The sequence below is a fragment of the Artemia franciscana genome, chromosome 10, assembly GCF_032884065.1.
Source record: "Artemia franciscana chromosome 10, ASM3288406v1, whole genome shotgun sequence".
NCBI lineage: Eukaryota > Metazoa > Arthropoda > Branchiopoda > Anostraca > Artemiidae > Artemia > Artemia franciscana.
The window spans coordinates 16756257-16783743 of NC_088872.1; the positions used below are offsets into that span (position 1 = coordinate 16756257).

The window sequence follows — 27487 nt, forward strand, 5'->3', positions numbered from 1 at the left end:
AGCGTTCAGAAACAGGGAAGAAGAAAGGTGCAAATATAAAAAAGAAATACTTTATAAAGTAAATTGCAGTGGAATCAGAGAAATGATAACTACACCCCTCTGATAACTGTTAAATAAAGCGAATTTGTTTGCATTGGCTTTATATATACATCCGTTTTTGTTTAGTGGTTATCGAAGAATAAAAAATCGTGAGGGTTTTATTTGCTCTTCTAAAAATTTACAATTATAGAGATACGACCTTTTATACCCGACTGACGGTATGTTCTATTATATATATATATATATATATATATATATATATATATATATATATATATATATATATATATATATATATATATATATATGTATATATATATATATATATAGGCGCGTATGTACTTACGCCCGCGTAAGTAGTTACGCGCCATATTAATTACGTGCCATTGTAGTTGTGTCCCTGTGTCCTACCTGTGAATATATATATATATATATATATATATATATATATATATATATATATATATATATATATATATATATATATATATATATATATATATATATATATATATATATATATATATATATATATATATATATTTAACTACGTAAAAATTGCGAATATACAACATTCCTTGCTGTCACATTGTCTGTCTATATAAATAGATTGTCAGGTTTACCAACCCTTGAACATGCAACATAATAATTGTCCATGGGAAAACAACCCGTATTCAGACCTATACCTCATTTTTCTAACGATTGCCCTTGAGCTTTGTTGATGTTGATTGCTAATCGAACATTCCCTGTGTCCCCGTCGTCATTTATATATCCCTCTGTGCTCCCAGCGTCCCCGTTGTAGTTGTGTCCCTGTGTCCTGGTCGTCATTTATATTCCCTGTGTCCCGGTCGTCATTTGAAATCTGGTAGGCATTGATGCCTAACGATCTTCTTAAAATTAAAAATTTGTCTTTTAACGATTTTCTTAAATACCTGTGTCCCGGTCGTCATTTGTGTCCCGGTATCCCAGTCTGTAATTTCTCTTTGAGTGTCCCGGTCGTCATTTATATTCTTTCTGTCCCGGTCGTCATTTGTTTCGCTAAATCATTTCCCGGTCTGTTTCCCGGTCTGTAATTTCTCTTTGAGTGTTTTTTCTTTTTAGTTTTTTACCTTTTTTCTTTTTTCTTTTTCTTCTTTATTTTTCAGCGTCACTATGAAATACATATCGCCGAACCTTTGTTTTTTTTTTAACTAAAATCTGGTAGGCATTGATGATCTTATCCAAGTCAAAATCCCAAACCCAATTATCATCGCTATCATTTTCAGTTTTGATAAGTTTTGACTCTCGCTGTCCAGGTGGATTTTCATCCAACTGCGTGGTTTTGTGTTCTTTAGTCGCAAGCCTGTTTTCTTGCTGTTCTTGTGATTCCTCGGCACGCTTTCTTCTCTTACTTTCTCTATCAGCCGCAAGTTTTTTGGCATAGACTCTTTGAGCAGCTTCCTCGGCTGTTGCCATTGTAGGTTCCTCAGTCATTTTACAATTAAACATTTTCCGTCCACGATCTTCTTACAATTAAAAATTTGTCTTTGAACGATTTTCTTAAATACTTTAATAACGCCATCGTCATAACAAACATGACGACAACTTACTTCATGACGACATGATGACATGACGTCACTCGGCAGATAGACAGAAAGACAGACAACTCATTTATCTATATAGTAGCTGTTGGGGTGGCGCTTCGCGCCACCCCAACACCTAGTTGGTGGGGCGCTTTGCGCCCCCCAAGCCCCCCCCCCCCGCGCGTAAGTCGTTACGCGCCATATTAGTTACGCGCCATTGTAGTTGTGTCCCTGTGTCCCACCTGTGAATAGAGATAGATATAAATATATGTTTTTAACTACGTAAAACATGCGAATATGCAACATTCTTCGCTGTCCCATTGTCTGTGCATATAAATAGATTGTCAGGTTTACTGACTCTTGAACATGCAACATATAATTGTCCATGGGAAAAACAATCTGTATTCAGATCTATACCTCATTATTCTAATGATGTGTCCCTGTGTCCCGGTCGTCATTTATATTCTCTGTGTCCCGGTCGTGATTTGTGTCCCGGTGTCCCAGTTTGTAATTTCTCTTTGAGTGTCCCAGTCGTCATTTATATTCCCTGTGTCCCGGTCGTCATTTGTGTCCCGGTGTTCCGGTCTGTAATTTCTATTCGAACAATCCCTGTGTCCCGGTCTACATTTATATATCCCGCCTTTGCCCCCGGCGTCCCCGTTGTAGTTGTGTCCCTGTGTCCCGGTCGTCATTTATATTCCCTGTGTCCCGGTCGTGATTTGTGTCCATGTGTCCCAGTCTGTAATTTCTCTTTGAGGTTTCCGGTCGTCACTTATATTCCCTCTGTCTCGGTCGTCATTTGTGTCCCGGTCTGTAATTTCTCTTTGAGTGTTTTTTCTTTTTAGTTTTTTTTTTAGTTTTTTACCTTTTTTCTTTTTTCAGTTTTCTTTTTCTTCTTTATTTTTCAGCGTCACTATGAAGTACATATCGACGAACCTTTGTTTTTTTAACTTAAATCTGGTAGGCATTGATGACCTTATCCAAGTCAAAATCCCAAACCCAATCATCATCGCTATCATTTTCAGTTTTAATATGTTTTGACTCTCGCTGTCCAGGTGGATTTTCATCTAACTGCGCGGTTTTGCGTTCTTTAGTCACAAGCCTGTTTTCTTGCTATTCTTGTGATTCCCCGGCACGCTTTCTTTTCTTACTTTCTCTATCAGCTGCAAGCCTGTTTTCTTGCTGTTCTTGTGATTCCTCGGAAGCTTTCTTTTCTTACTTTCTCTATCAGCAGCAAGTTTTTTGGCATAAACTCTTTGAGCAGCTTCCTCGGCTGTTGCCATTGTAGGTTCTTCAGTCATTTTACAATTAAACATTTTTCCGTGAACAAATGTCTTAAATACCTTTAATGACGTCACCGTAATAGCAAAAATGACGACAACTAACTTCATGACGTCAGTCGACACAGAAACATGACGTCACCTGACAGACAGACACACAGACAGACAACTTATTTTTATATATATCTATATATAAAAATACTTACTCATTACGCTAAAGTATTTTCGTAATCTCAACTATTTATTCTACGGCCTTTGTGGTTCTGAGGTCATTCTTAAGCAATTCGGACTAAATTGTAGCTTTGGCGTAGAGAACGAGGTATTGATGAAGGGAAAAACCCCCTCATATGCATAATAAAAGTATACAAACATCGATTCTTGTTACATGAGTTAATTTGCAAGTTATGTATATTTATATATGACGAAAACGTTCTTAAAACATAAAAATAAAAGTTCTAGTTGCCTTTTTAAGTAAAAAAAAAATATTGGCGTGCGACTTGGCCTTTTTCCCCACCCTTTTTTTTGTTTATCAAAATCGCCCGATCAAAACTATGAGAAAAGCATTTAGCCCCAAAAAAATTAATAGGCAAGTTTTGTTTTAATTATTCATGTGCGGTGAGCCAAAATCAAAACATGCATTAATCAAAAAACGTTCAGAAATTAAATAAGAAAACAGACAAGTTTTTTAACTGCAAGTAGGGAATGACATTAAAACTTGAAATGAACAAAAATTATTCTATGTATAAAAGGGTTTGTCCCCTCCTCAACGCCTCACTCTTTACGCTAAAGTTTTTTTTTTTTTTTTTAAAGTAGAGTTGTGAGAAAGAGGCAAACTTTAGTGTAAAGAGCAAGGCTTTGAGGAGGGGACCCCCTTTCTCACATGGAATAATTTCTGTTCGTTTTAAGATCACCGATTTAGTCACTTTAAGTTTCATCAATACGATTATTTTTTTTTCACTAACAAATTTTAAAAAGGGGTTGCCATAGAGTAGGGGCTTGATTTCTCTCCTATATTTTGAAAAAAAATACCTTTACTTTGGTATTTCATTTTTCTTCAAAATTAAAATTGTCATTTGGCTGTTTCGTCAGTTACCACGTTTTTCAATTTGGAATCGTTGATTTTAGTCACTTTTTAAAGTTTTATCTATGCGATTAATTTTTTTCACAAACAAAATTAAGGAAGGGATAGCAATAGAGTAGGGGTTTTGATATCCTCCCTAGATTTTGAAAGAATACCTTTGCTTTAGTGTTTTATTTTTTTTTTTTGAACAGAAAATCTTCCCTTGATTTTTGGAAATACATTTTTGAATCCTTATAAAAAGAATTGGGAAAAATCCTTACCCCACTTCCTGCATTTTCTCTTTAATTGGCGCCCCTAGTTTTATCCCTCCCCCAAAAAACCACTAGAAATAGTGATAAATCACGAGCGGTGGTAACCCAGCTTGGGTACCATGTAATCCGTAATTTAGCCTTTGCAGTCAAATCAGTCCCTCCTTGAACTCTATAGTAATTAGTTCTGTAATTAGTATCTGTGTAAGTTTTCAAAAAAGGCACGAAAAGGTCTTGTAATAATTTTTACTCTTTCATACACTTTTGTCCATCTGTTAAATGGATATTGTTTTCTTTTTCTATTTAGTTTTATCAGAATTAAATTTGTCAAAAGTCAAAAAGAAGAAGCATAGTTTTATCGACTCCTCCAGTGGTTGGTTTGCCTGCTTTTTGAACTCAACCTCTGGTACGATTCATTTCGATAGACACGTCTCAGGATCCAGCAGTACATTGAAACTACTTTACTATTAAAGGCTTGCTAATGTTTTCAGCTTCTTTTTGTTTGTCTTCCAATTCCTGCTTTCCCACTAACTGTTTGATTTCCAGCAATTTAATGACTTCGTTGCAAGTTTTCAACACCTTGTTACGATTATCTTTCCTCATCTTGCTATCATATCTTCGCTTTCTGAGCCTGTTTCATATGTAAATAATCAAAGCAATTCAGGAATATTCTTGGCAGAGGCCTTTTCCCTCTGTCTGTCATCTTTGCCTCATTAACACTGATCATGATCATGCTCTCAGTTTCCTCCATAGATAAACTGCCCTTGTCATCAGTAATTGTGATCTTCCTTTCTTTACTTCCAGAGCTGTCAGCAGTGGTAACATTTAAAAGTCAATGTTAAAATAAATATCTATTGTCATTTGGATTCGCGACGCTCCTTGAGGAGCGTCTCGGTAATTGTGATCAGTAATTGTGATCTTCCTTTCTTTACTTCCAGAGCTGTCAGCACTGGTAACATTTAAAAGTCAATGTTAAAATAAATATCTATTGTCATTTGGATTCGAGACGCTCCTTGAGGCGCTTGTCTTATTCTGCTGAGGAGAAATTCACCGATAAAATTATTATCTTTTGTTAAAGCATTTCGTTAAAGCATCATGTTAGACATGTCTTAATTATGGTAGTTCGAACTAGAGTTTCCCGCCATGTCAAAATTTTTTAATTAATAATATATACGTAAGTTCAAACTCATTGACTAAAATTTCACATTCCTCGGTTAAGACTTCAATTATGTGTCAAGATTCATATTACCATTCTTTCAGGAAATAACCTTGTTGGAAAATTTACTCAGAGTGTGAAGCGTATGGTCCAGGAAGTAAAAGAAGACGAGGGTAAGTATTTTACTTGGGTACAGGGGCACCAAGCGCATAATGTTTTACTTTTTTTTAACTCCTTTTAATGATTAAATTTTAATGATTAACTTTTTAATGATTAAAAAAAAGTACCATAAAAACAACGAGTGTTCAACATTGTGGCTACACATTGTATAAAGGTATTTTAATTTAGGTGATAGAATATTTTAAAAACTCAGGTTATTCGTTTTACTGAAAGGTGACTGAAAGTCGAACTTAATTTTTTTCTATTTGAAAAATATGAACACACGTTTTCTGGAATTTAACCCTATTCAATTTTCTTCTTCAGATGATTCATGATGAGATTTCTAGTAAGCTCTATCAACCCAAGAAATTAAAAATCGAGGGGCTACAAGATTTCTGGTGAGCAGACGACACTAGCAATCAATTTGAGACCCAGACTAATTTGATTAATAGGGGGTGATTCGAAATTCAAGTGCAAGGAGACGACAATGAGCTTATTAAATAAACAAAGAAAAGCTATTTCACTTGCCATTGAATCCAAAATTTAGGAAAAAGAGGTTTTTCAGAAGACGCTTTGCAGACGCACATATACACTGGTGATAAATTACTTGAAATGAAACCAATAAAAATTACCGATTAAAATAAGTAAGAGCAAATATCAGTAACAAATTAAAGCCAAAGTCATACTTGAGAATAAGGCTAGAAAAATCTATAAATTGGATATACACATAACAATTGAAATTTTAAGTGGAAGGATGGAAAAAAAGTTTGAAAGCAAAAAAAAGGCTCAGAAATATATGCTAATGCGGGCATATCTAGAATTACAAGCTATTAAGCCTGTTTAAGCAATAAAAAGCCAGGTAGTTTCTAAGCAACCAATAGTAGGTATACTACGGGAATATGCAAACCCCACAAAAAGCTTGTATGGATTGGGTCTAGATTTCTAATTAAATAAAAAAACTAGTTTTTTTAAATGAAAGTAAGGAGCAACAGTGAAACTTAAAACGAACAGAAATTACTCCGTGAAGGGGCTTTTCCTCTTCAACGCCCCGCTCTTTACGCTATAGTTTTTTACTGTTTTAAGATGTAGAGTTAAGAGTAAGAGTCAAACTTTAGCGTAAAGAGCGGGGCGTTGAGGAGGAAAAGCCCCTTTCATATACGGAGTAATTTCTGTTCGTTTTAAGTTCTTATGTTGCTCCTTACTTTCATTTAAAAAAACTTGTTATTTTATTTAATTTCTTGACGTTTTGAATTAATGCATGTTTTGATCTTGGCTCTCCGCACATAAATAATTAAAACAAAATTTGTATATTAATTAATTGCAATTAATCGGAAGATTTTGAGAAAAAAGAGCAAGGGAGGAGGCCTAGTTACCCTCCACGTTTTTGATTACTTAAAAAAGCAATTAGAACTTTTAATTTTTTACAAACGTTTTCATTGGTAAAAAATGTACGTAACTTACGAATTAACTTGCGTAACGAACTTCTATATTCGTATGTTTTTATTGTGTATATGAGGGGGTCCTACCCTCGTAGATACGTCGCTCTTTACACTAAAGCTTTGATTTTGTCCCAATTCCTTAAGAATAACCTCTGAATCACAAAGGCCGTAGAATAAATAGTTGAAATTACTAAAAATAATTTAGCGTAAAGAGTGAGGTATAACGAGGAGGTAAACCCCTCATATGCATAATAATTTATGTTCGTTTTAAGTTTTAATGCTGCTCCTTACTTTCAGAAAAAAACTTTTCATATTTATTTTTTCATTGTTTTTTCAAATAATGCTAGAAAATCCTGCGCCCCCTTCATTGAAATTCTCGACCCCCATGAGAAGTTTCTCCATGGATATCCTCCCACGTAGACCCCCCTCAATTCTCCCCCCTTAACAAAAAAATCCCCCTGTAAACGTCTGTACACTTCCCAGTAACCATTACTATATGTAAACACGGGTCAAAGTTGGTAACTTGCAGCCCCTTCAACGGGGACTGCAGGGGAGTAGGTCATCCCTAAAGACATAGTTATTAGGTTTTTAGACTATGGTGAATAAAATAACTATCTCAGAATTTTGATCCGATGACTTTTGGTCAAAAATGAGCATGGGAGGGAGCCTATGTGCCCTCCAATTTTTGTGTCACTTAAAAAGGGCATTAGAACTTTTGATTTCCATTAGAAGGAGCCCTCTCACGACATCCTAGGACCATTCAGTCGATACGAAAACCCCTGGGAAAAAAAAAACAAACAAAAAAACAAATAAAAACGCATTCGTGATTTGTCTTCTGGCAAAAAATGCTGAATTCCACATTTTTGTAGATAGGGGTTTGAAACTTCTACAACAAGGTTCTCTGATACGCTGAATCTGATGGTGTGATTTTTGTTAAGATTGTATGACTTTTAGGGAGTGTTTCCTCCTATTTTCTAAAATGAGGCAAATTTTCTCAGGCTCATAACTTTTGATTAGTATAACTGATCTTGATAAAACTTATATATTTAAAATCAGCATTAAAATGCAATTCTTTTAATGTAACTATTGGTATCAAAATTTCATTTTTTAGAATTTCGGTTACAATTGAGCCGGGTCGCTCCTTACTACAGTACGTTACCACGAACTGTTTGATGACACAAATATATATGTATATATATATATATATATATATATATATATATATATATATATAGTAGCTGTTGGGGTGGCGCTTCGCGCCACCCCAACACCTAGTTGGTGGGGGCGCTTCGCGCCCCCCCAAGCTCCCCCGCGCGCGTAAGTCGTTACGCGCCATATTAGTTACGCGCCATTGTAGTTGTGTCCCTATGTCCCACCTGTGAATCGACCATTCCCTGAGTCGCCATCGTCATTTATATATCCCCCTGTGCACCCCGGCGTCCCCTTTGTAGTTATGTCCCTGTGTCCCGGTCGTCGTCATTTATACTCCCTGTGTCCCGGTGCTTTGTTGATTGCTAATCGAACATTCCTTTTGTCCCGGTCGCTTTCTCTTTGAGTGTCGTCATTTATTTAGATTGTTTCTCCTTTATTTTTCAGTTTTTTCCTCTTTTTAGTTTTTTTTTCTTTTTTAGTTCTTTTAGTTTTTACCTTTTTTAGTTTTTTTTAGTTTTTTTCTTTTTACTTTTTTTTTTAGTTTTTATCTTTTTTATTTATTTTTTATTTTTATTCTTAATTTTATTAGTTTTCTTTTTCTCTTCTATTTTTCAGTTTTTTCCTTTTTTTTAAGTTTTTTTTTAGTTTTTAGTTTTTTTAGTTTTTTTTTCCTTTTTTTCTTTTTAGTTTTTTATTGGTTTTTACCTTTTTTTTTAGCTTTTTTAGTTTTTTTCGTTTTTTCTTTTTACTTTTTTTTTTAGTTTTTATCTTTTTTATTTTTTTTTATTTTATTCTTAATTTTATTCATTTGTATATCCCCCTGTGCACCCCGGCGTCCCCTTTGTAGTTATGTCCCTGTGTCCCGGTCGTCGTCATTTATACTCCCTGTGTCCCGGTGCTTTGTTGATTGCTAATCGAACATTCCTTTTGTCCCGGTCGCTTTCTCTTTGAGTGTCGTCATTTATTTAGATTGTTTCTCCTTTATTTTTCAGTTTTTTTCCTTTTTTTAGTTTTTTTTTTTCTTTTTTAGTTCTTTTAGTTTTTACCTTTTTTAGTTTTTTTTAGTTTTTTAGATGAAAATTTTTTTTAGTTTTTTTCCTTTTTTTCTTTTTAGTTTTTTATTGGTTTTTACCTTTTTTTTAGCTTTTTTAGTTTTTTTCGTTTTTTCTTTTTACTTTTTTTTATTTTTATTCTTAATTTTATTAGTTTTCTTTTTCTCTTCTATTTTTCAGTTTTTTCCTTTTTTTTAAGTTTTTTTTTAGTTTTTAGTTTTTTTAGTTTTTTTTCCTTTTTTTCTTTTTAGTTTTTTATTGGTTTTTACCTTTTTTTTTAGCTTTTTTAGTTTTTTTCGTTTTTTCTTTTTAGTTTTTTTTTTAGTTTTTATCTTTTTTATTTTTTTTATTTTATTCTTAATTTTGTTAGTTTTCTTTTTCTCTTCTATTTTTCAGTTTTTTCCTTTTTTTAAGTTTTTTTTTTAGTTTTTAGTTTTTTTAGTTTTTTAGTTTTTTTAGTTTTTTTAGTTTTTTAGCTTTTTTATTTTTTTTATTAGTTTTTAGTTTTTTTTGTAGTTTTTGCCTTTTTTTAGTTTTTTCAGTTTTTTTTTTAGTTTTTAGTTTTTTACCTTTTTTGTGGATCGTCACCTGATCCACAGATCCACAGACAGACAGACAGCTTATTTTTATATATTTTTTATTTTTTTTTTATTTTATTCTTAATTTTATTAGTTTTCTATTTCTCTTCTATTTTTCAGTTTTTTCCTTTTTTTAAGTTTTTTTTTTAGTTTTTAGTTTTTTTAGTTTTTTAGTTTTTTTAGTTTTTTTAGTTTTTTAGCTTTTTTATTTTTTTTTATTAGTTTTTAGTTTTTTTTGTAGTTTTTGCCTTTTTTTAGTTTTTTCAGTTTTTTTTTAGTTTTTAGTTTTTTACCTTTTTTGTGGATCGTCACCTGATCCACAGATCCACAGATCCACAGACAACTTATTTTTATATAGATAGAAGATATATATATATATATATATATATATATATATATATATATATATATATATATATATATATATATATATATATATATATATATATATATATATATATATATATATATATATATATATATATATATATATATATATATATATATATATATATATATATATATATATATATATATATATATATATATATATATATATATATATATATATATATATATACTAGCTGTTGGGGTGGCGCGAAGCGCCACCCCAACAGCCTAGTTGGTGGGGGCGCTTCGCGCCCCCCCAAGCCCCCCCGCGCGCGTAAGTCGTTACGCGCCATAATAGTTACGCGCCATTGTAGTTGTGTCCCTATGTCCCACCTGTGAATATAGATATATATATATATATATATATATATATATATATATATATATATATATATATATATATATATATATATATATATATATATATATATATATATATATATATATATATATATATATATATATATATATATATATATATATATATATATGGTTTTAACTACGTAAAACTTGCGAATATACAACATTCTTTGCTGTCCCATTGTCTTTGCATATAAATAGATTGTCAGGTTTACCGACTCTTGAACATGCAACATATAATGGTCCATGGGAAAACAATCTGTATTCAGATCTATACCTCATGATTCTAATGATTGCCCTTGAGCTTTGTTGATGGTGATTGCTAATCGACCATTCCCTGTCCCGGTGTCCCGGTCGTCATTTACATCCCCCTGTTTCCCCCGGTGTCCCCGTTGTAGTTGTGTCCCTGTGTCCCGGTTTAGTTTTTTAGCTTTTTTACTTTTTTTATTAGTTTTTAGTTTTTTTTGTAGTTTTTGCCTTTTTTTTAGTTTTTTCAGTTTTTTTTTTAGTTTTTTATTGGTTTTTACCTTTATTTTAGCTTATTTTTCAGTTTTTTCCTTTTTTTTTAGTTTTTTTTAGTTTTTAGTTTTTTTAGTTTTTTACCTTTTTTTAGTTTTTTTTAGTTTTTTTAGTTTTTTAGCTTTTTTATTTTTTTTATTAGTTTTTAGTTTTTTTTTTGTAGTTTTTGCCTTTTTTTAGTTTTTTTAGTTGTTTAGCTTTTTTATTAGTTTTTAGTTTTTTTGTAGTTTTTGCCTTTTTTTAGTTTTTTTAGTTTTTTAGCTTTTTTATTTTTTTTATTAGTTTTTAGTTTTTTTTGTAGTTTTTGCCTTTTTTTAGTTTTTTCAGTTTTGACGTCACCTGATCCAGTTTTTTCAGGTGACGTCACCTGATCCATCCACAGACAGACAGACAACTTATTTTTATATATATAGATATATACTAGCTGTTGGGGTGGCGCTATATTAGTTACGCGCCATTGTAGTTGTGTCCCTGTGTCCCACCTGTGAATATATATATATATATATATATATATATATATATATATATATATATATATATATATATATATATATATATATATATATATATATATATATATATATATATATATATATATATATATATATATATATACTAGCTGTTGGGGTGGCGCTTCGCGCCACCCCAACACCTAGTTGGTGGGGGCGCTTTGCGCCCCCCCAAGCCCCCCCGCGCGCGTAAGTCGTTACACGCCATATTAGTTACGCGCCATTATATATATATATATATATATATATATATATATATATATATATATATATATATATATATATATATATATATATATATATATATGTTTTTAACTACGTAAAACTTGCGAATATACAACATTCTTTGCTGTCCCATTGTCTGTGCATATAAATAGATTGTCAGGTTTACCGACTCTTGAACATGCAACATATAATGGTCCATGGGAAAACAATCCGTATTCAGATCTATACCTCATGATTCTAATGATTGCCCTTGAGCTTTGTTGATGGTGATTGCTAATCGACCATTCCCTGAGTCGCCATCGTCATTTATATATCCCCCTGTGCACCCCGGCCTCCCCTTTGTAGTTATGTCCCTGTGTCCCGGTCGTCATTTATATTCCCTGTGTCCCGGTCGTCTTTTGTGTCCCGGTGTTCCAGTCTGTGATTTCTCTTTGAGTGTCCCGGGCGTCATTTATATTCCTTGTGTCCCGGTGTCCCGGTCGTCATTTATATCCCCCTGTGCCCCCCGGCGTCCCCATTGTAGTTGTGTCCCTGTGTCCCGGTCGTCATTTATATTCCCTGTGTCCCGGTCGTCATTTGTATCCCGGTGTCCCGGTCTGTATATACATTCGTTTTTTAGTTTTGTTTTTCTCCTTTATTTTTTTCCTTTTTTCTTTTTTAGTTTATTTAGATTTTTAGATTTTTTAGTTTTTTTATTAGTTTTTAGTTTTTTTGTAGTTTTTACCATTTTTTTAGTTTTTTTAGTTGTTTTTTTTTACTTATGTCCTGGTCGTCATTTATACTCCCTGTGTCCCGGTCGTCATTTGTGTCTCGGTGCTTTGTTGATTGCTAATTTATATTATATTTATATTTATATTTTTTATATTTATTAATATTTTTTTAGTTTTCTTTTTCTCTTATTTTTCAGTTTTTTCCTTTTTTTTAGTTTTTTCTTTTTTAGTTTTTAGTTTTTTTTGTTTTTTACCTTTTTTTAGTTTTTTTAGTTTTTTTAGTTTTTTAGCTTTTTTAGTTTTTTTTTCTTTTTAGTTTTTTTTGTAGTTTTTACCTTTTTTAGTTTTTTTTCTTCTTTTGTATTAGTGTGAAATAATTCAGACGTCATATGCGGACAAACACGACGTCACTCGACAGACAGACAGACAGACATAACCCACAAACAACTTATTTTTATATATATTTATTCATACTTTTTTAGTTTTCTTTTTCTCTTTTATTTTTCAGTTTTTTCCTTTTTTTTAGTTTTTAGTTTTTTTTAGTTTTTTACCTTTTTTTAGTTTTTTTTGGTTTTTTTAGTTTTTTAGCTTTTTTAGTTTTTTTATTAGTTTTTATTTTTTTTGTAGTTTTTGCCTTTTTTTATTTTTATCAGTTTTTTTTTAGTTATTAGATTTTTACCTTTTTTTTTTTTTTTTTTTAGTTTTTTAGCTTTCTTAGTTTTTTTTCTTTTTAGTTTTTTTTGTAGTTTTTACCTTTTTTAGTTTTTTTCTTCTTTTGTATTAGTGTGAAATAATTCAGACGTCATATGCGGACAAACATGACGTCACCTGATCCACAGATCCACACACAGACAACTTATTTATATATATATAGATAGATATATGTCTTTAACTACGTAAGACATGCGAATATACAACATTCTTCGCTGTCCCATTGTCTGTGCATATAAATAGATTGTCAGGTTTACTGACTCTTGAACATTCAACCTATAATTGTCCATGGGAAAAACAATCCGTATTCAGATCTATACCTCATTATTCTAATGATGTGTCCCTGTGTTCCGGTCGTCATTTATATTCCCTGTGTCCCAGTCGTCATTTGTGTCCCGGTGTCCCAGTTTGTAATTTCTCTTTGAGTGTCCCGGTTGTTATTTATATTCCCGGTGTCTCGGTCGTCATTTGTGTCCCGGTGTCCCGGTCTGTAATTTCTATTCAAACAATCCCTGTGTCTCGGTCGTCATTTATATATCCCGCCTGTACCCCCAGCGTCCCCGTTGTAGTTGTGTCCCTGTGTCCCGGTTGTCATTTATATTCCCTGTGTCCCGGTCGTGATTTGTGTCCGGGTTTCCCAGTCTGTAATTTTTCTTTGAGGTTCCCGGTCGTCATTTATATTCCCTGTGTCCCGGTCGTCATTTGTGTCCCGGTGTCCCGGTATGTAATTTCATTAGTTGACAAACATGACGTCAGTCGACAAACATGACGTCAGTCGACACACAAACATGACGTCACTCGACACACACACACACATACACACACAGACAACTTATTTTTATATATATATATATATATATATATATATATATATATATATATATATATATATATATATGTCATTTTATGTCATCTATGCGAGCTCCTCCTCCAACCCAATCTGTTAAAGGCCTCCCTCTTCACACCATCCCAGGAAGTTGCCATTTCCTTTAAATCTTTATTTATAACATCCTCCCATCCCAGACAAGGACAACCAGCTTTCACCCCAGACGATTGGCCAAAATGGACAATCTTCGGTAATCTGTCATCCTTCATCCGCAAAACGTGACCTACCCATCTAAACCTTTCTTTCATTATAGCCCAAGAAAGCGTGATTAATCCAGATTTTTCGTTCAACCTACTGTTAGAAATATAATCAATCAGCCGGGTACCCAGAACCCGGCTGACTGACCAATTGGAATATACCAATTTTGGTACATGCCATTATAATTAACCTAACTTCTTTTCTTGTGTATGGTCAGGATAAAAGACAGGTGCCAAAGTAAACAACGAAGTAGAAACTTAAAGAAACACAAATTTCTACTATGCGGCTTATACAACATGTTTTTGATAAAATTGTTTCAAACAAACCAGCTTGTGACGTTTGCCTATATTTGTCTTTTTTGAAAAACTACCGCTTTAATGAACAGGCTACAACAAGAGCTAAGAGCTCATATAGCACTTGCGACGAGGCAAGAAGAGCTAAGAGCCAAGAGCTCATGTGGCATGAGCTCTAAGAAAATTCCAAGAATCAATAGATTGATTTAAAAGGAAAATCAGAGGCTTAATGCCAGTCAGGATTTAAAATAAGAGCTTGAGTCACGATGTCCTTTTAAATATCAAAATTCATTAAGATCCGATCACCCACTCGTAAGTTATAAACACCTAATTTTTTCTAGTTTTTCCTCTCCCTTTAGCCCCCCAGATGGTCGAATCTGGGAAAACGACTTTATCAAGTCAATTTGTGCAGCTCCCTGACACGCCTACCAATTTTCATCGTCCTAGCACGTCCAGAAGCACCAAACTCGCCAAATCACTGAGTCCCTCCCCCCAAAGAGAGCGAATCCAGTACGGTTACGTCAAGCACGTATGAAGGATATTTGCTTATTCTGTCCACCAAGCTTCATCCCGATTCCTCCACTCCAAGTGTTTTCCAAGATTTCCCCCTCCAACTCCCTCCAATATCCAAAGATCTGGTCGGGATTTGAAATAAAAGCTGTGAGACACGAATTCCTTCTAAATATCGAATTTCATTAAGATCCGATCACCTATTCGTAAGATAGAAATACCCCAATTTTCACGTTTTCCAAGAGTTCCAGTTTCCCCCTCCAACTCCCCCCAATGTCACAGGATCTGGTCGGAATTTAAAATTAGAGCTTTAAAGCACAAGATTCTTCTAAATATCAAATTTCATTAAGATCTGGTCACCCTTTCGTAAGTTACAAATACCTCAATTTTCAAAATTCCCCCCCCCAACTCCACCAAAGAGAGCAGATCCACTCCGGTTATGTCAGTCACGTATCTTAGACAGGTTTTCATTCTTCCCATCCAGTTTCATTCTGATCTCTCCGCTTTAAGTATTTTCTAAGATTTCCGACCCACCCCCCCAACTGCCCCCTTAATGACACTGGATCCGGTTGAGATTTAAAACAAGAGATCTGAGTTACGAGGTCCTTCTAGATATGAAGTTTCATGAAGATCCAATCACTCCTTCGTAAGTTAAAAATATGTCATTTTTTCTAATTTTTCAGAATTAGCCCCCCCCCCCAATTGAGCGAATCCGTTCCATTATGTAAATCACGTATCTAAGAATGCTTATTTTTCCCATCAAGTTTCATCTCGATCCCTCCAATCTAAGCGTTTTCCGTGATTTTAGGTTCCCCCACCCCAAACTCTTCCCAATATCACCAGATCTGGTTTGGATTTGAAATAAGAACTTTGAGACACGATATCCTTCTAAATATCAAATTTCATTGAGATCCAATCACCTGTTCGTAAGTTAAAAATACCCTGTTTTTTCTAATTTTTCAGAATTAACCGCCCCCCCTACTACCCCAAAGATAGCGGATCCGTTCCGGTTATGTCAACCATGTATCTAGGACTTGTACTTATTTTTCCCATCAAGATTCATCCCGATCCCTCTACTCTAAGTGTTTTCCAAGATTTTAGGTTTACCCCTCCCCCCCCTAATTTCACCAGATCTGGTCAGGATTTAAAACAACAGCTCTGAGACACCATATCCTTCCAAACATCAAATATCATTAAGATCTGATCAACCGTTCGTAAGTTAAAAATGCTTCAATTTTTCTATTTTTTTCGAATTAACGGGCCCCCACTCCCCTCCAGATGGTAAAATTAGGAAAACGACTATTTCTAATTTAATCTGGCCTGGTCCCTGATACGCCTGTCTAATTTCATCGTCCTAGCTTACCTGGAAGTGCCTAAAGTAGCAAAACCGGGACCGAGAGACAGACCGACAGAATTTGCGATTGCTATATGTCACTTGATTAATACCAAGTACCATAAAAACCGATGTAACAAAGCAGGAATAGAAATTGAAAATCTTTCCTTCAAAAAAAATTAAACACTAATGAAACTTTTAATATTTTTTTTACAAGCCTTGAAATCAATAGTTTTTACGCCACTAATTTAACTTTCTAAAGAACTCAAGAAAGATTAGTTTTAAGTAAGATTTTATCTTTTCAGAATCAGAGTTGATGCGTTTTAATTTTTAATTTCAATCTTTACTTTCACCAGAAAGAGGTCCTGTGGTGGCGTAGTAGGTTTTCCTTAGCTTGGTAATACGGGACCCAGAGATCGAATCATGCTGCAGCAATGCACTGCAGGACCGACGCAGGGACCTTAGTAGTCAAGAAGCGTCGTTAATCTGATACAATACAATTTCACCAGAAAGACTGCTTTTTTCAGTAATTTATAAATTTTTTAGGTCTTATAAATACTGACAATAGACCTTGAAGAAGGTTTTTTTCAGACTTCGGTAGAGAAACTAATGAATTCAATATCTAATAGTCTTAGCTTTGCCTAAATTATATTAACTACACATAACAAATTCTTTTAATAATTTCATCGATAATTAAATTTTTATTTGCAACTTCTCAAAGATGCACCTTGTAAATACCCCATGGATTTTTTTTTTTTTGATTCCCAAATCCCAAATCTTTTAATTTAAAATTTAATTGAAAGGTCTGCCTAGATGATTGAGCTGAAACTTCTAAGGAGCGTTGGGTGACAACTGGACCTCAAATTCTGAATTAGGGGAGGGAGCAGAGGTAAACCAAAAGACTCTGTGTATATCCAGTTATCGAAATATCATTCTTATTTGTAAAACATGACTAGCATTGTGGTAGACATTTTAATTTAATCAAGATGTTGTCAAACTCTGAATCAAACCCTAGTAATTTTAAAATTAGAATAACTTGGAAGATGTGTGACTAAAAAAGTTTTCAAAAAGTCATTAAACTCTACTGACAAAAAAACACACTTTTCTTTGTTCTTTTCATTTGTCTTATTTCCCCTTTTGCTGCTTATTTTTATTTTGGGAAGAATTTTCATGGGAAATTTTCAGGTTTTATTCCTTTTTTTGGTGGGGGAGGAGAAATTTTCAGGGAAATATGCCGGATCCCCATTCAACAGTAGGTTCTAGGCTATTTAATTGCCCTTTACCGTTACTCGAGAAAATGGATTCTCTTTCACTTTTTGCTGGTAGTGATTGTCTTTATTCTGTTCCATCGAACAGAATAAGGTAAGAATACACTGAAAAAAATATTTTCAGTGTCTGTGTTTTACATCATTTTCTTAATGGTTGTATTTGTCCTGCCTTTGTCACTTTGTGTGCATTCCGGAGTTACATTTGTTCTGCCATGTGGGGCACACTTCAATTATACCAAAATTTTATACCACCCATTACATACTCGGCATCTCCCTTGAAACGCATAGGCCGGAGTTGATAATAATAATTTATTTATCACCCACTTCACAAAACAGAGGTTAAGTGGAGTAAAATACAAAAGAAAACAGCAAAAGTAATACAAATCAAGAAAATTTAATCACATACAGAAAATAGACGGATAAGGTGGTAAACTGGTTTAATGGTATACTTTTGATCTTATCCATTTCACAGGTGATTTGGTTCGTAATGATGTTTTGGCTACAAATGAACGGCTAAGAAGTGTCAGGTTACGTCTTGAAGATTCCTATGGGATTGCAAAGCGGGCAATTCAAACCCTTCACGTGAATTATGACGAGAGCAAGGTTTCATCTTTATTTCAGCGGTATAGAAAACTCAAAAGTATGATAAAGGTAATTTAATTCTTTTCTTGAAAGTAGCACTCGAGATTTTACAAAATAAAGGAAGTAAATATTAAATGTAGAATAGGAAAACAAAATTGGAAATAGCAATGCCCTTTATCTGTGATACGATAAGCATTTATCGAAATATGGCTGCACTTAACATGATTATTCATTCCAGATGTCACACGGGTACCGAACCAATTCACTGTCAAGAATTTTTTGTAACAAAACTGTTCTGTTATCGTTTATGTGTGTCATCGACTGTTTTGTCTTTGCCCAAGCGGCCAAACTGTCACTTTTTTTTATTACAAGAGTGATTTGTTTTTCTGTTATTGAAAAAAGTTACATTACTTTTTTCGTCATTAGAACTTGTTTGGTTTGTCTTCTTTTTCATTGGGAAAATAAAACTTTATTCATTACTAGCTGTTGGTGTGGCGCTTCGCGCCGCACAAACACCTAGTTGGTGGGGGCGCTTCGTGCCCCCAAGCCCCCCTCCCCTGCGCGTAAGTCGCTATGTACCATTGTAGTTGTGTCCCTGTGTCCCACCTGTGAATATAGATAGATATATACATGTTTTTAACTACGTATAACTTGCGAATTTACAACATTCTTCGCTGTCCCATTGTCTGTGCATAGACAAAGCCTTATATACTTATAATGACGTCATAGCAAACGCTCTTTTTACAAACAAACAAACATGCATACATACAACTTATTTTTATATAGATAAATTGATAGATAGATAGATATACATGTACAATACAAATTAACTACGTAAAACTTGCGAATAAACAACATTCTTCGCTGTCCCATTGTCTGTGCATATAAATAGATTGTCAGGTTTACTGACCCTCGAACATGCAACGTACAATTGTCCATGGGGAAAACAATCTGTATTAAGATCTATACCGCATTTTTCGAATGATTGACCTTGAGCTTTGTTGATGGTGATTGCAAATGCTAATCGAATTAGGAATTGAAATCTTTTAAATTGAAAAGGCAGATCCGTTGGAATCATGGGAATACGAGGAATAAGAGTAGCCTCCCCCTCAAAGGGCCCTGTCAAGATTGTTGCCTCTACTACGTTTTCCATTGTTTTTTTTTTTACGGCAAGTCGCGTGCCATTACAAAGCTTTGGTGGGTTGATATTTCGTAACAGTATTATTGGTACGCCTATTTTTAGTTGTAGCACGTGTGATGGAAACCCTGGGAGATTCAGGGAATTTATAAATTCAGATGGATTTATTAACCGCTTCATTTGGTTCCAGAACTGTGTCGACTGACTGGTAAAGGACTGCCTGGTCTCGAATCTTGGTCAAAATAATATTGTTGATTTCGTGGATGTCTTTATTCTTGGCTGCCAGAATTGAGTCTACTGGGAGCTTTCCCTTTCCAATTGCCGGCAATTGATCTGAAAATATTTGACCAGAGTCATCGTTTTTCAATCGGACACGCATATTTGTAGTTAATTTTAATGTCTTTACGTGTGCCCATAAATTAGAATTTTTCATGCAAGCATTCATTTCGTCTCCAGGGGTTGGTCTAGGTATTATAGGTAATGTTTGTCTGAAATCTCCGGCAAGCAATATTAATGTGCTGCCAAAGGGTTTCAAATTTCCTCGCAAATCTCGCATTGATTGATCCAGAGCCTCAGGCGATTTTTTGTGTGCCATTGTGCACTCGTCCCAGATAATAAGTTTGCATTGCTGCAATACTTTACCCATCCCAGATGATTTGGAAGTATTGCTCGCGGGAGTTTCTGTAGAATGCAAATTCAGAGGCAATTTCAAAGCGGAATGAGCAGTTCTTCCACCAGGCAGCAACGTTGCGGATATTCCGGACGACGCAATTGCCAACGCTATGTCATTTTTTGATCGAATTAATGCCAGAATCAATTTTATCACAAACGTTTTACCAGTAGGCTACCTCCTGGTGCATCCAAAAAGAAGATTCCTCCAACGTTGTTATCGACACAATGCATTATCTTATCATAAATGTCCTTTTGCTCAGACGTTAACTTAGAAATATTATTTCGTACATACGACAATAGATCACTCGTGTTGTAACTTTGTTCACGATCCAATTCTACGAATGTCGAAACAGCAGCGTTACGATTAGGTGAAGGCATTCCCAAATCCTGAAAAGGTTTGTTTGCCATACATAAGCACAAATCTTCAATAATAACTAAAGTGTAGTTATAAATTTCTGATGGAGTATATCCTCAGTAATTTTCAATTTATATTTTTCCCATAACTCTGTAGGAGCTGAAGGAGAGCAAGTTGTTAGTATGATTCCAAACAATGTACGAATTTGACTTAGAGTTGACGTTTCGCCTGCGTCATTGATCCAGTTATCCCAGTGTTGGTCATTCTCCAATAAATTCAGAGCTTGGCCTGCACTTTGAATTAACTCTTTGAGCAGCTTCCTCGGCACGCTTTCTTTTGGTAATTTCTCTTTGAGTCGCAAGTCTGCTTTCACGCTGTTCTTGTGATTACTCGGCACGCTTTCTTGTCTCACTTTATCTATTAGCCGCAAACCTTTTGGCATTAACTCTTTGAGCAGCTTCCTCGGCTTTTTCTTCTGCCGTTGTAGGATTTATACGAAAATTTCTCTTTGATTTAACTCTTTGAGCACCTTCCTCGGCACGCTTTCTTTTGGTAATTTCTCTTTGAGCCGTGAGCCTGTTTTCACGTTGTTCTTGTGATTCCTCGGCACGCTTTCTTGTCTTACTTTCTCTATTAGCCACAAGCCTTTTGGCATTAACTCTTTGAGCAGCTTCCTCGGCTGTTTCTTCTGTCATTGTAAGATTCATGCTAAAATTTCTCTTTGAATCGCCTTCTTATATTCTTATAATGACGTCATATACAAAGCCTTTGACGTCATATACAAAGTGTTTGACGTCATATGCAAAGCCTTATATACTTATAATGACATAATTTGCGGACAAACAAGCACACATATACGGACAAAAATAAAACATGGACAAACACAAAAAACTTACAACTTATCTATCTATCTATATATATAAAAATAAGTTGTCTGTGTGTGTGTGTGTGTGTGTGTGTGTGTGTGTGTGTGTGTGTGTGTGTGTGTTTGTGTGTGTGTGTGTGTGTGTGTGTGTGTCTGTCGAGTGACGTCATGTTTGTGTGACGACTGACGTCATGAAGTTAGTTGCCGTCAAGTTTGTTAAGACGGTGACATCATTACAGGTATTTAAGACATTCGTTCACGGAGAAATGTTTAATTGTAAAATGACTGAAGAACCTACAATGGCAACAGCCGAGGAAGCTGCTCAAAGAGTCTATGCCAAAAAACTTGCGGCTGATAGAGAACGTAAGAAAAGAAAGCGTGCCGAGGAATCACAAGAACAGCAAGAAAACAGGCTTGCGGCTAAAGAACGCAAAACCGCACAGTTAGATGAAAATCCACCTGGACAGCGAGAGTCAAAACATATCAAAACTGAAAATGATAGCGATGATGATTGGGTTTGGGATTTTGACTTGGATAAGGTCATCAATGCCTACCAGATTTAAGTTAAAAAAACAAAGGTTCGGCGATATGTACTTCATAGTGACGCTGAAAAATAAAGAAGAAAAAGAAAACTGAAAAAAGGTAAAAGACTAAAAAAAAAACTGAAAAGAAAAACATTCAAGGAGAATTACAGACCGGGACACAAATGACGACCGAGACAGAGAGAATATAGATGACGACCGGGAACCTCAAAGAGAAATTACAGACTGGGACACCCGGACACAAATCACGACCGGGACACAGGGAATATAAATGACGACCGGGACACAGGGACACAACTACAACGGGGACGCCGGGGGCGCAGGCGGGATATATAAATGACGACCGGGACACAGGATTATTCGAATAGAAAGTACAGAACGGGACACCGGGACACAAATGACGACCGGGACACAGGGAATATAAATGACGACCGGGACACAGGGACTTATCATTAGAATAATGAGGTATAGATCTGAATACGGATTGTTTTTCCCATGGAGAATTATATGTTGCATGTTCAAGAGTCAGTAAACCTGACAATCTATTTATATGCACAGACAATGGGACAGTGAAGAATGTTGTATATCCGCATGTTTTACGTAGTTAAAACATATATTTATATCTATCTCTATTCACAGGTGGGACACAGGGACACAACTACAATGGCGCGTAACGACTTACGCGCTTGGGGGGGCTTGGGGGGGGGGTGCGAAGCGTCCCACCAACTAGGTGTTGGGGTATATATATATATATATATATATATATATATATATATATATATATATATATATATATATATATATATATATATATATATATATACTAGCTGTTGGGGTGGCGCTTCGCGCCACCCCAACACCTAGTTGGTGGGGGCGCTTCGCGCCCCCCCCAAGCCCCCCCGCGCGCGTAAGTCGTTACGCGCCATAATAGTTACGCGCCATTGTAGTTGTGTCCCTATGTCCCACCTGTGAATATAGATAGATATATATATATATATATATATATATATATATATATATATATATATATATATATATATATACATATATATATATATATATATATATATATATATATATATATATATATATATATATATATATATATATATATATATATATATATATATATATATATATATATATATATATATATATATATATATATATATATATATATATATATATATATATATATATATATATATGGTTTTAACTACGTAAAACTTGCGAATATACAACATTCTTTGCTGTCCCATTGTCTTTGCATATAAATAGATTGTCAGGTTTACCGACTCTTGAACATGCAACATATAATGGTCCATGGGAAAACAATCTGTATTCAGATCTATACCTCATGATTCTAATGATTGCCCTTGAGCTTTGTTGATGGTGATTGCTAATCGACCATTCCCTGTCCCGGTGTCCCGGTCGTCATTTACATCCCCCTGTTTCCCCCGATGTCCCCGTTGTAGTTGTGTCCCTGTGTCCCGGTCGTCATTTATATTCCCTGTGTCCCGGTCGTCATTTGTATCCCGGTGTCCCGGTCTGTATATACATTAGTTTTTTAGTTTTGTTTTTCTCCTTTATTTTTTTCCTTTTTTTTTCTTTTTTAGCTTATTTAGATTTTTAGATTTTTTAGTTTTTTTATTAGTTTTTAGTTTTTTTTTCTTTTTAGTTTTTTTGTCCCGGTCGTCATTTATATCCCCCTGTTTCCCCCGGTGTCCCCGTTGTAGTTGTGTCCCTGTGTCCCGGTCGTCATTTATATTCCCTGTGTCCCGGTCGTCATTTGTATCCCGGTGTACCGGTCTGTATATACATTCGTTTTTTAGTTTTGTTTTTCTCCTTTATTTTTTTCCTTGTTTTTTCTTTTTTAGTTTATTTAGATTTTTAGATTTTTTAGTTTTTTTATTAGTTTTTAGTTTTTTTTTCTTTTTAGTTTTTTCGTAGTTTTTACCTTCTTTTTAGTTTTGTTAATTTTTTTTTTAACTTATGTCCTGGTCGTCATTTATACTCCCTGTGTCCCGGTGCTTTGTTGATTGCTAATCGAACATTCCTTTTGTCCTGGTCGCTTTCTCTTTGAGTGTCGTCATTTATTTTTTTCTTTTTTAGTTCTTTTAGTTTTTACCTTTTTTAGTTTTTTTTAGTTTTTTAGATGAAAATTTTTTTTAGTTTTTTCCTTTTTTTCTTTTTAGTTTTTTATTGGTTTTTACCTTTATGTTAGCTTATTTTTCAGTTTTTTCCTTTTTTTTTAGTTTTTTTTTATTTTTTATTTTTTTAGTTTTTTACCTTTTTTTAGTTTTTTTAGTTTTTTTTAGTTTTTTTTAGTTTTTTAGCTTTTTTACTTTTTTTATTAGTTTTTAGTTTTTTTTTGTAGTTTTTGCCTTTTTTTAGTTTTTTCAGTTTTTTTTTAGTTTTTTATTGGTTTTTTACCTTTATTTTAGCTTATTTTTCAGTTTTTTCCTTTTTTTTTTAGTTTTTTTTAGTTTTTAGTTTTTTTAGTTTTTTACCTTTTTTTAGTTTTTTTAGTTTTTTTAGTTTTTTAGCTTTTTTATTTTTTTTATTAGTTTTTAGTTTTTTTTGTAGTTTTTGCCTTTTTTTTAGTTTTTTTAGTTTTTTAGCTTTTTTATTAGTTTTTAGTTTTTTTGTAGTTTTTGCCTTTTTTTAGTTTTTTTAGTTTTTTAGCTTTTTTATTTTTTTTATTAGTTTTTAGTTTTTTTTGTAGTTTTTGCCTTTTTTTAGTTTTTTCAGTTTTGACGTCACCTGATCCAGTTTTTTCAGGTGACGTCACCTGATCCACGATCCACAGATCCACAGACAACTTATTTTTATATATATAGATAGTTTTTTTTTTTACTTATGTCCTGGTCGTCATTTATACTCCCTGTGTCCCGGTGCTTTGTTGATTGCTAATCGAACATTCCTTTTGTCCTGGTCGCTTTCTCTTTGAGTTTCGTCATTTATTTTTTTCTTTTTTAGTTCTTTTAGTTTTTACCTTTTTTAGTTTTTTTTAGTTTTTTAGATGAAAATTTTTTTTTGTTTTTTCCTTTTTTTCTTTTTAGTTTTTTATTGGTTTTTACCTTTATTTTAGCTTATTTTTCAGTTTTTTCCTTTTTTTAGTTTTTTTTTATTTTTTATTTTTTTTAGTTTTTTACCTTTTTTTAGTTTTTTTAGTTTTTTTAGTTTTTTAGCTTTTTTACTTTTTTTATTAGTTTTTAGTTTTTTTTTGTAGTTTTTGCCTTTTTTTAGTTTTTTCAGTTTTTTTTTTAGTTTTTTATTGGTTTTTACCTTTATTTTAGCTTATTTTTCAGTTTTTTTCCTTTTTTTTTAGTTTTTTTTTAGTTTTTAGTTTTTTTAGTTTTTTACCTTTTTTTAGTTTTTTTTAGTTTTTTTAGTTTTTTAGCTTTTTTATTTTTTTTATTAGTTTTTAGTTTTTTTTGTAGTTTTTGCCTTTTTTTAGTTTTTTTAGTTTTTTAGCTTTTTTATTAGTTTTTAGTTTTTTTTTGTAGTTTTTGCCTTTTTTTAGTTTTTTTAGTTTTTTAGCTTTTTTATTTTTTTTATTAGTTTTTAGTTTTTTTTGTAGTTTTTGCCTTTTTTTAGTTTTTTCAGTTTTGACGTCACCTGATCCAGTTTTTTCAGGTGACGTCACCTGATCCATCCACAGACAGACAGACAACTTATTTTTATATATATAGAAGATATATATATATATATATAGATCTGTCACTGTATATTCTGTCACTATAATTGTAGTTTCTTTTTTCTGCTGTCGTACAAACGGCCATTACTAATGTATATCAGTATTAACAATGGCAATAATTTTTCCCCTGTTGAAAGATCAGGAGTTACTGGTTTTATTGTCCATTGCAAAAAGTATTGTCGCTTTCATTTTTCGCCCGAAAAACACGACCGCAAAGTGAATAGAATAGAATATGATTTATTGGCTAAAATAGCAAATAAGCTAGATGAAGAACGTTAGAACAGTTATAATGAAAAAACAGATTTTAGGGGATAAAAATAAAACATAAAATTTAACCAATTATTAAAATGGGAAACAAAATAGGGGACAAAAGAGGTTTTGAACTTCATGGTCAACATTCGAGGGCACAAGTCAAGTTGGGTATTTGGAGCTTTACGAGCATTAGGTCTTGTATTAGGAAATATTGGGGTGATTTTCTTTGAAGTGGAAAAGAAAACGTTGATGATAGCCAGAACTAAGGCACTTGTGACCAAAGTTCGTGGTAAGGATGTGACGTCGTGATTCCAATGTAGTAAGTTTAAGTCTAGCCAAACCTTCATCGTATATAGAATAGACCGTCCCCAGTATTATTTTTTATTGTTTTTTTTAAATACTTTCAATATTAGAACGTTGGTCGCTGGTCAACCCAAAAGGCCAGAGAGGGCAAGCATATTCAAGACAGGGTTTTATATAAGAACAATAAGTTATCTTAAGGTTCTGGATTGATACGGAGATCCATTTGAAAAGGGAGAAAGATTTAAGGGAAAAATTACCAGATTTCAGTAAGTGGGAAGTGCGGACTTCCATTTAATGTCATTGCCTAATTGCAAATCCAGCAGTTTAACCGTATTTAAAATTGGTATAATTTACTGATAAGGAGTATATTTTTCAAAAATGAGAAGAGCATTAAACTGCTTTTGGGTATGTTTAGGTTGAGTTAAATATAGTCAAGATCATTCTTTACACTCTTAATAAGTGAGTCAAGTTTAACGTCAGAATTATTACGAAGTATTGTGAAAAAAATTATTTTTATTTAATCTCTGATTGTTATTCAAATTATGTCAGGAAATATCCCCCACGAGTAACATTTCTCCTTCCCACGTAAATGTTACTCCCCATAGAAAACTCTCCCCTCCCCCATTTCCAAAGAAAATTACCCAGAAAATGTTCATATATTTTCCAATAAGAAATACAATATGTCTACAATATGAACAAATTCGGTAGCTCACAGCCCTTTCCCAAGTAACTATGAAGTATCAATGTATTACCAAAATGAAAGTTATAGGATCTTTCAAATATGCTGAATCAGATGGATATTGTAAAATTCTATTGAATATTTCTGGGTATAAAATAGATAAATAATGGTAAGAACAAACTGAAGCCTTATGGCTCTTTATTCCCAACGAAAAAGCGTTGCCTATGTTAAATGCATAAGAACTACTAAGCTGATAAGACGTAACGAAAATTGGGAAGGAAGAGGCTTGGAATAGTTCCCAAATTTTTGTTACAGCTACCATGTTACCATACACAATTTAAATCTGGCATAGTGAATGTATCCATGTTTTCATTCCAAGGCACCTCGGGTGATGGTTTGAAAGAAATACCGACATATGAAGGTTCCAGCACCTTGACCTCTGTCTGAATTGACTCACATTTTCTCCGTGTTGACCTTCTCACTTCTGTAGTGTTTGTCTTTAGTCTTTTAATGTAGGTTCTTTTTGATCGAGCTTCTTTAATCTGTGGCTTTACAATAGATTTTCCAAGACATTTTTCAACCATATTTTTTCTCCTTATTAGCTTCAAATGTCTTTTCTTTAATTTTCCATTATTTTTTTGAAACTTACTATTTGAACAGTTGTCTGTTTTTATCTGGGGATTTTTAACTTCTTTAAGAACTTCTTCTTTTGCTGGCTGAAGATTTATGGGTGGACTTTGA

At 33.5% G+C, this 27487-nt stretch overlaps 1 protein-coding gene across 1 annotated transcript in view; it reads left to right on the forward strand.

The window, feature by feature from the left end:
- The window catches only part of LOC136031849 (uncharacterized), a 57419-nt gene that overhangs the window by 2229 nt on the left and 27703 nt on the right, over window positions 1-27487 (forward strand). Inside the window, exons 2-3 of the mRNA XM_065711707.1 lie at window positions 5471-5539; window positions 18131-18309. Coding sequence (XP_065567779.1) covers window positions 5471-5539; window positions 18131-18309 — 248 coding nt within the window. The remainder of the gene's footprint in view (window positions 1-5470; window positions 5540-18130; window positions 18310-27487) is intronic.